General features: G+C 37.6%; 1 protein-coding gene across 2 annotated transcripts; it reads right to left on the bottom strand.

Moving 5' to 3' along the window:
- Positions 1 to 2499: 2499 nt before the first annotated feature.
- On the bottom strand, positions 2500 to 8595 carry LOC113006472 (sterile alpha motif domain-containing protein 12-like). Of its 2 annotated transcripts, XR_003269757.1 has the most exons (5): positions 8482 to 8595; positions 4433 to 4516; positions 3846 to 3972; positions 3569 to 3709; positions 2500 to 3305 (listed from the first exon to the last, which is right to left on the bottom strand). XR_003269757.1 is itself a non-coding variant. In XM_026142465.1 (4 exons), exons 2-4 carry the CDS (start codon positions 3964 to 3966, stop codon positions 3289 to 3291), a joined length of 279 nt encoding a protein of 92 aa, XP_025998250.1. In that variant the 5' UTR covers positions 3967 to 3972; positions 8482 to 8589; the 3' UTR covers positions 2500 to 3288. The 2 variants fall into 2 exon arrangements, 1 of the variants encoding a protein (XP_025998250.1); XM_026142465.1 differs by lacking the exon at positions 4433 to 4516 and having other exon boundaries at positions 8482 to 8589.
- Positions 8596 to 10208: the final 1613 nt, after the last annotated feature.

The raw sequence follows: 10208 nt of genomic DNA, 5'->3' as shown, positions 1-10208 counted from the left end.
TTCCTGCCTGAAACACATAGAAGGGTAATCTTTCGTGCATATTATTACAGCTGCAACTTCTCTACTTTTTCTCTATGATTATTTTATATTTTGACACCATAAGTCATTTTTAAAAGCAAATGTCTAAGTAATAAAATAGGAAAAAAAGCCACCCAGACAGCAAGATCTCATAGTTTTTACGTCATAGGCCTGGGAGCTTGACAGCAGTATCTTTGCTGTTCCTAGAGCTTCTGGGCAGACATCTTGGATATCATTCCGGAATTCCTCTTCTTTTTTCTTGTGTTTCTGCTGTCTGAGATATTCACTAAGCGCATAATCAGTTGTGCCCATCTTCCTGATATACTAATGGATCTTTGCCATTTCATCCTGAATAGTGGTTCTGACACTCACTAGTCCTTGACCTCCTTCTTCCTGCCCAGCGTACAGTCTCAGGGTGCTGGACTTAGGGTGAAACCCTCTGTGTATGGTGAGGAGCTGTCTCATTTTGATGATGATTTCTTGATTGCCCAGATCTTGTTCTTCCCATTCAGCTGACTCCTCAGGACTTGTCTTATTCTCTGCAGGTATTTGATGGTTGCGGTTTTCCTAGCGTCCTCTTCATGGTTTCTATTTGCCTGTGGGATTCCCAGGTGCTTGGAGCTGTCTGCAATGTCTGCAATGTTGCGTTCTGGTAGTTCAATCCCCTCAGTTCTGACTACCTTCCTTCCACTTATCATCAATATCTGGAGCATCATCTGAAGCTTCAACAAGACTGGATATGGGTACTGATATATATCAGTATTACCCACAACAAAAAAACACGATGATAAATATGTGTAAACACGGAAATTGCGATTTAATTTGAAAAAGGTATACAAATCAGATTATTTTACCTGCTTTATCAAACATATATAAGAATATAAGTAGATTCTTTAAAAAAAAAAGATTTTGCATTTTGATATTTTCCACCAGACTTCTCATTTTGGTGGCCCTGTCACCGGGGTCAGCTGTGTTGTTTATCATCTGCTTCAGTCTAGCAGAGAGGTGGATTTATGTTTGTGCTGAGTAAGCACTTCCACAGCCACGCCCTGCCAAATCAAATGTCACACCATCTCCTGGGGTATTAATCACACTCCGACACACAAACACACACTGTCGGGCCCAGAAACATAAAGAAAGAGAGAGGAAAGGTCACACGAGCCCTCAAGTTTTCATAAGCATTTCATGCCTTTAAGAGTAGTATTCAGTCTTTGCATTCCAGTGTATGAGTGTATACGTGTAATTACATACATACTGTGATGCTGAAGTCTATACAATGCTATCATCTTTTTGACTTTTAACTGATTTTTTTTATTTTTACTTTTTTAAACTAAGATTTTTACTTTCAGTTAATTAAAAAATTATGCATAATTGTGTTTAAAACAAGGTTTCGTTGACAGTCTTACGTTAAGGGACTGTGTGCTTTGCCTTACTGCCCTTTCAAATCCAGCGTATACAATTTCAAAGCCTATATTATATCTTTCTTCAGGTGAGAAACAATCCTACCTCCCAAATGATGTTTTTATTCTGGAATTTTGATTGACATTTTTTTCTTTCCATTAAAAGTAAACTACCATAAAAATGTTAGACTGTTCATTTCTTTGTAGCTCCCCTTCCTGGCAGTGTGGTATCTGCTTTAATCAGCTCAGTAGGTTATAATATTAGATAATAATACTAATATAATACATAATATTAGCATCCTGGATTTGATCTTAGATCAGGTCACAGTTTCGTTAAATCACACAGCTGCTGAAGGAATCACAAGATATTAAACAGGACTGATTTAAAGTCTTGGCTGCCTTCATCCCCCCCATTTCTATGCGAAAAACTAAATATAGCCTAGCTGCAAGCTGTAGCCTATTACTATCAATGCACTTTCAGATGCTCAAGGAAAATGCGCAACTGCCAAGCAGTGAGAGGTACAACCACACTGCTGCGATATGTAGAGAGGAGCCTGCTTGCAACAATTATTTTCAAATGTGTTAATGCGTGACTGCAATTACAGATCAATAGATTCCAGCTAATCATAATATATCCAGGTTATACCCATGAAGGTGACACACCTATGATTATAGCCTTTAGTTTTAACAGTCCTGGGTCTTTCACAGCGATCTGTCATAGAGGGATTTTCCACACAGTAAAAAGAAGATTTTTAGGAGGAACATGGATATTAACAGGCTGCAGCTGTAAAAACAGAAATTCCTTACTATGTTTACACCATAGTAGTCTTTACCAAAAAGAGAAATGATTAACAAAAACACTTTAAATTCAGTGCACCAAACAACAAAGAGATGGTCAGAAGTAGGAAACTTGTGCAGTCTTAGCGATGCCTACAATACACATTTAAAGGAGGCAATCTCAAAGTGGCAGTCGCTTGAAACAGATTTAATGAAACTGCATCATCACAATCAAATCCAGACAAACTGACAGTTCACTTCAAAAAACAATGAACTTGAAAGGAAACAGCAGCACACCAACATCTGGTTTGTGAAAAGCAATTTTAGTCAGAGACAAAAGCAAACAACATGACAAAGTTTTACAGCTTTGACTCAGCTCTTCTGATCAGACGTGTGAAATGTTTAACCTTTCCACCCAGGAAATACTGAGGATAAGCAGTATCTGTTATTAAAATACAATCTGTTCCTATTTTGAGAGCAAGCTACCTATTACAATACTAGTAGGATGAAAATGTGTGTAGGATTTGATATTTGTCACGGGGTCAAGAAGGTAAGTAAAAAATCTCTCATAAATCCACTTAAATTTCCTGAAAAACTGCAGTCAAAAACACAAATTTAAACCAACAAACTCAACAGAATGCATCCCCTGGGAAAATCGGTGAGCAGATTGTTTCATTTTGGCTTTAAATGATCTGCTGATTGGCTTATATCCTAAACCTCTACACATACTGCGACTGCATATTTGGTCCATAAAAACTTTTGTTCGTATGTTTTATAATGCCATGGTTGGCAAACCCAGTGCAGGGACAGAAAAAACACGGAGATTAATGGACAGTAGGATCAGAAAAAGCCACTCAGACAGAAACTAATCTCATCCATCTGCACAGGTCAGATTTCACACCGGAAATGGGTTTCCTTCTCTCTTCATTCCTCATCGATCCTTCTTTCTATTCACTTCTTGTTATTTCCATCAATTCCACCTTTCTGTCTCCTTCACGTGGATGAATGGATGGTTGGGAAATTCAAAAAAATAACAAAAAGTCAGCCATGGTTCTGTTTTTTTCTTTGGCTTTCTGAAGATTTTCACTGTGATTCATGGAGAAAGAAACTCTGGAGAGTATATAAGAAAGCAAATAAAACAAAAATTAGGAACTATTTTCAGGAATTAAAATGGTAATACTCTTAATTCTTTTTTTCTTTGAACAAACTTAAATTTATGACTTAGTTTTAATTAAAATGAATCCTGCACCATTGTTTCTATGCATAATTGTTGCATTCCAACAAATATGCCCTTATCAATGCAACTTTATGAATTTTTTATTACATATATAGTTCAGCCGTGAACTGAAGATGAAGTCATTTGGCAGGCTCACCAGAGCAGATGTCACTAAGTTCACTGATTTCTTCCTGAACTTTGAGAAGAAGGAGGTCCTGCAAAATTTCCTGCTGCTGCTTCTCATCTTCCACCCCAAGAAGCTTCAGCTGATAGTCCTTTAGTCTCAGCAACACACGGCCTGCAGATTTAAACAGGATCCCAGTGATTTGTTCAAGTATATAAAAAGAGATTCAAAATAATGCGAGGAAAGCTAATAATGACTTGGCCTGTTAAATTCCTGCCACTGAAGCAGGAATACCATGCATGTGTTGTACCTGTTATGTCATGTTTGATTACGGCTTTGTGGAGTAGGGTCATCTTAGTCGGATACTGTTCCTGAATCCACTCCAGCACTTCTTCCACTGACCATGATGATGGCCCCTTTGATAGTCCCATCGCCCTCTGATCAATAAAACATAAGAAGAGAAATTAAGAGAAGTGCAGAAAAAGTAAATGTTTAGCTTTTTGTCTTACAGTACAAAATAATTCACTGTACCAAATGCAGTTAAATTCAGTCTTCACACTGAAGAAAGAGACAAATGCATGCTTGATATTACAGCAACATCTCTGTCTGGCACTAACCTTTACCAATTTGTGAGGCAACATTTGGGCTCCATTACATTACAGATTGGATTTTATATTTGTATTTTATATTTATTTACGTTTATATACGGTACCCAGTTCTCAGGTTATCTTGTTCTTGTTCTTGTTGTTGTGGTATCAATTTGAAAATCTTACATCACCTCATTCTCGAGTTCACAAACTTGGGTGTCCACACCGCCCACCTGCTTGGCAGGGCAATGACAATACCCTATCAACCTTTTATGGCTGAGTGGTAAAAAATCTTAAAAACAGAGTTTACCTTAAAATATGATGTGGTGAGGGCTTGTGTACGTGGATTTGTTTGTCACAATAGGCTGCAAATGTTCACACACGCTCTGAATGACTGAGAATGAAAAGAAATGAGGGGATTTTCTTAAAATTGTGTGGGCCCCTAGACACACTGGTGACACATAATTACTCTAAAAAAATGAAAATGGATTTGACATGTCTCCTTTAAAAGCAGAAAATAAGCTCAGCAAGTCAGCTGCCATCACTGAGGACATGCAGACAACCCTTAACAACAGCTCAATGAAGTTTTGCTCCTGGCACATTAGCTGAGGACATTTTTGTCTGCAGTAGACCTTCAAATGTGAGAAAATGTTATTTTCTCTTGATATTTGACGCTCTGGATCACCTACTGGCTTCACATAAGCCTATTTTCCGGTGATTAATTCAACAACCCCCTGAACATGATGACAAATAGTTTTGAATGGCCGATGGATTCTTGTACTGCAAGGTGAAATCAACCGAGTATGACACTAAGAGGTCAAAAAAAGTTGTGCACTTTTCAAAAAGCTGCCTTCTGTTCATTTGGCTTTTTTCCTAGCCATATCCTCCTGGGCTGCAATGTAATAGGGCAAAAATTGCTAAACAGTTGATGTGACCTTTTCAGCAGGCCAGTCTAGTTATTAGGTTGTAAATATAGGAATGTAATTTCCTGAGTTAATTAAGAGGGATGCGTGATTGGCTGAGGCGGTAACGAGATCCCAGTGGAGTAATTGACATACAGAGAGTGACCGAGGTAAAAAGACAGCAAAGTTCCCTTCAGCGCCAGAGTGAGCTGAGAGTAAAGAAATCTAACTGAGGACAATAATGTGGGTTTTATGCCTGAAGACAGCAGCTCTTAAGCCACACAGCTCCTGAATTGGGCCCCAGTGGTTAGATTTTATAGTGGCATAAAATGACTGTATATACAGCTTGTCTTATTTGCTCTGAACCATTTCATTTAGTTTCATACTGCCAAGTTACAGCTAAACCAGGACCTGTAAACAAAAGCAATATGCAGTGACAAGCAAGGTGGAAAATTGGATTTTTGTAAATTACTGATTGTGTGCAAGACTTTTTTTCTCTCTCTCTAGCTGACCAGATATTTTTTATTATTCAGCTCCCGGCTTTTGCATCTAGTATCACCATTTCATTGAGCTTCAGTTTAACATTGTTAAACAATGTGGACCGTATGGCTCGATCCAAGGTCCAGATCAACATCTCATGCGCTGTGACAGGTGTCTGCTGTTTTAAGAATATAAGATTCATACACGGATTATCTACTATAAATACTTTTATAGACCTGTCATGTCTTTTTTTGTCCTGCACTTGTTCAGTTTTCACAAGGTTTTTGCAAGATTTTTTAAGGATTGCACACCATGCTGAGACATGCCAAGTTTTTGGAAATTACATAATGATGAAGGAGACTTTTTATACGGACTCACTGTTCATCCTTTGATTTAGGTGTCTGAATTATTCATAAGTCAGAGTTCAGCAGCTTAACAAAGAAAAAATATTCTTCTGAAATGAGGTACAAAAGCAGCCAATGTCCAAAGAAAACTTTGAAAGACTTGAGAACTGTATCCTGGAGAACTGCTGCACAATGTTACAAGAATGTCTGGCTCCTTTAAAAGAAAACTGTAAAAAAATGAGAGACAAGTCAGGACTTTTGCACAGTCGTGTATAGCCAGAATTTAAAGGCACACAAACAACAGCCTCTATGCCATCTGACATATTATCAGTGTCACCTTATCAAACACTTTCACACAATCTAACATATACTCCTGCTGCCTCGGGTTCAGACTTTTTTAAAGTAGGTCAAGATTCTCTCCAAAGGATTTGTTTGATTTCCAAGTGCCTCTTTAGCGCACTATGCCCCATATTAGCAATACCCAACTTCTCCCAACAGACAGTTTACTCAGGCGCAGCGCTGATTGTAGATCATGTGCACTGGTAGTTAATTATAGTTTGCTCCAGACAAAAAAACTGAATCACTTTCACCCTTATTAACCTTTCATTTGAGGCCTTTGATGTGTCATGCTGTCATAATTCCCATTGTTGAGGAACTTCACAGATGGACTGAAGTTTCCTTTGACCATCTGAGGTTTTTTAGTATTTCTTAGGGGAAATGAGTGTGTATGAAATACAGAATGACTAAATATTAGATTAAAAATTACAAATTGCAATCATAATGTAACATCACTGGACTCACAGATTTAACTGTTTAACTAACACCCATGAAAATCCTAAACTCTGTAAAACTCCCATTAGTACCCTGTTATGTGACAGCTTAGCTTTGAGCAGTGCAAGTGAGGTTTGCTCTCTAGCTGTATGCCCTCACTGATCTGCGAACACAAGCCCGTGTGCCGAACTCAGCTCAGGTGAAGCTAGTTCTCATGTAGCCTCAGTTTGTTAGCTTTTCAGACAGTACTGAATGGTCTTGTTACTCGGTAAGTTAGTCAGCACTTTGGTCAACCTGTGTTGTTTTTAAATGTCCTCATAAATAAATAGATTGAATTGATTGATAGATCATTGCCTATTTGATGTCCATAGTCCATATTAGTGTTAATAGTTGTTTTACGTTTTGTTATGGTGTAACATGTATGGGAGTCCTAGACGTTTTGTTTGTTTTATACTGTAATAGTCATACTGCAATAATTACACTGACATTATTAAAGCGAAACAATTTTAATTGCATGAGTTTACAGCTAATGTAGTCTACAGCATAACATGTGGGGAGAATAATCAAGCATATTGTTTTGTGTTGTACTATTTCACATGCATCATGTTAACTGAGTACTTGGCTCTTATTCCCAAATAGGTGTGCATCACACAAAACCTAACTCAGCATATACTCTATACATCCAGACTCACTCTACCAATCCTCCAAAGAAAATATTTTTCCAGCCTAATTCTATAGCTTTAACTCACTGCAATTAGTGCATGTTTAATTTCCTCACTCTGTCTTGAGTGTTGATATCTTCCCAACCCACAATGGCATGCAGGAGATCTTGAACTGTAAATTGATGGACGACTATTATCTATATCTTTAGTTATTTTTTGGTGTCTGGAAATTGGCTTAATATATAACAGGATTTCATAATATATCAGAGTTGATCTTAAATTTTAGACAGACAATCTTTACATTCAACATACTAATGGTCAGAAAACGATTGCCTATTAGTATCTATATGCATACATTATGTTTCTCTGTATTTCTTCTTGGAAAGAGAGCCTGCAGATTTATGCCAGACCTATGATATTATGATCAAATACAGCAAGGAATAAAGAAAACGTCAATGGTCAAACACACATACACAAGCTGCAGGCTGCAGCATCCTTCATACATTGTAAATATAATCCTACCACCTTGTGGTGTCTTGCAGAAGTACATCTTCTCCTGAACAAGCTTTAAAGTTTGTTTTAGGAAGAAATAAGTGGTCCAACTTTTCCATAACCTAGTTCACAGAGATTTCAGCTCTCTAATCCGCAGCTTTGCTCCATTTACATTATGCAATGCAGCCGTTTCGGTTCTTTATTCAAACAGTTGGCGCTTTATTGTGTGTTTTCTTTCAGCAAATGGTAAAGCATGCCCTAAAAACGCACTGAGAGTTTTGCACAGCATTGCACAGATTCATTATGCATCACCTTGCCAAAAAATATTTACCGCTGCAGTTTTTCTCAGCTGTGTTAAAGCTCAGCAGAATACGCAGACTGGTTACAGTGTTAAAATTTTTACTTGTTTTAGGCGCCTTTTCTTGTTGACAGGCTGATGCCGAATTAAAGCAGTGTACCTAAAGGTTATGTACTAATTTGTACCAGCTTGGTATGTATGTCTGAATTTAAGAGACCTCAATTAAGCGTATATGAATATTTTGAGTAGAATTTGGGCTGTTGTACAGGACTGAGCCCAACCCATCGACAACAACTGTCTTTCAACAACGTCAAATAGCTACAACAATACTGTAGGTAAGCCGCTTTAACACTTGGTTATCTACACAAACTTTATGTAGGTGTTTAGTTCAGTAGGAAGTTGATATTTACCTCCAGCCCGCTCCCGTTCGTAACGTTTAAATGGCGACCCTATTCGTACCTTTACTGAAGTGTTACAGTAGGTAAGTTCATTTCACAGGCCCCGCCCATTACCCCTGCCACGTGATTCATTCAGGTGCCGTGGTAACATGTGTTTGGTACATAATGCTGCATACTATTAATGAAGTCTGTAGTATTTCCAGGTACACTGGTAAAACATGTATACCTAGCCCATTTATTTATATTATGTACCGGTATGGAGTTAATATGGTTCACAGACAATTAGCTGTGAGGCCACCTGTCCTGCAAATCCATATTTGTTAACTTAATCCACTGCACAGAAGTGTATTCATCTATTTGCAGAATATAATTTAATAGTGATAGTATAAAAACTACATTGCGGTGGAGAAAAGGACAAAAGAGGGCCTCATAAGCAGTCTGAGATCCAGGTCTTAGATTTTTGAGTGTACAAGGTGCTCCAAATTTTCGCAAATTACCGCACAGTAACTGTCATTAAAATTCATCTTAATCTAGAAATAAAGATGTATACAGCTGCAGTTTGTGGCTGCACATTTTGGTATGTAAAATGTGCTTAACATGACATTCTTTACCTAACTGATAAGTTCCCCCGACCTTCCCCTATTTGTCCAAATACTCCTTTTTTATTTATAGAACTATTATTATTATTATTGTTATTTTATATACGTTACATAATTAAGCTTGTTATATTATACTCTAAGAAATTACAAAAAATAATTATGTTTTATTAACTGCTTCCAACAGATGGCGCTCGTCTACAGCAGGTGGGAGTCATCTTCAGCTCGGAGCTTCCCAACTTTAGGTGGAGCAGCCTTGTGGTCACGTGACGTTGTTACGGGTATATTACTAATTTGAGTGTAGGTTATTTTATTAGTTTGCTCTGCTCTACAGATCTGCTAACTCTTTTCATATCACTGGCAGAGGCTGGGCAATTTCGCCATTACTTTTTTGTAGTTTTAATGATACTCTAAATGAAGAAAATTTCACTTGAATCTGCATCTGGCTCATCTGTCATTCCCTTGAAAAGGGACGTTATGTAACATGTATATACAGAGGATCCCTAGTATGACGCACATGATTGTATAATTAGTGTGATAATAAGTTAATGCCATTTCTCCCTTACCTGTAGAACTAACTATGACTTTTCGACGTTGCATGTGTTTAATTTTTATTGCTATTAGGTTGAATGACAGTTTAATTGCTGCATACAATTAATTAGAGTGCAGTGCCACAAACGGACAGGAAACCCACACATAAAGGAACTCATCCATCAGAAAATCGTTGCTTTGTGTTTCTGCTGTTATGGAAGTATCTCTGCTTTTAATTTGCCCACAAAAATGGGCTTATGTTTCACGCAGTTGGCTGAACAATGGCATGGGATGTTTGCCTACTATGATGCTTTCAAGGGCTCCAAGTTCAGACTTTATCAAATAAAATAAGCTGTGAGCTTTTATTTCCATTAATAAATACCATAGGGGATGTTTCTGTTCATAGTGTTTTGTGTTTAATTGTAAAATGAGTGGAAGGATGTGAAAAATAAATTATGTTTCAGTCAAAAACTTCGGGCGAGCTTTTGTATTTAAGTAACAAACAAAGTATTTCTTTGTTGCTCAGATGAGAACAAAGTAAAGATGTTTGGCCATAATCCACAGCACCATGTTTTGGTGAAAACCAAACACAGCATGTCAGCATAACTGTCA

Source organism: Astatotilapia calliptera, chromosome 15 (genome assembly GCF_900246225.1).
Source record: "Astatotilapia calliptera chromosome 15, fAstCal1.2, whole genome shotgun sequence".
Classification (NCBI taxonomy): domain Eukaryota; kingdom Metazoa; phylum Chordata; class Actinopteri; order Cichliformes; family Cichlidae; genus Astatotilapia; species Astatotilapia calliptera.
The sequence above is the reverse complement of the archived record's forward strand: the minus strand, read 5'-3'. Positions and strand labels throughout refer to the sequence as shown.

Coding starts and splice junctions, on each gene's coding strand:
- LOC113006472 (XM_026142465.1), bottom strand. CDS start 3,966: ATGGGACTATCAAAGGGGCCATCATCATGGTCAGTGGAAGAAGTGCTG. Junction 3,710..3,845: donor AATCAAACATGACATAACAG/GTACAACACATG, acceptor TTAAATCTGCAG/GCCGTGTGTTGCTGAGACTA.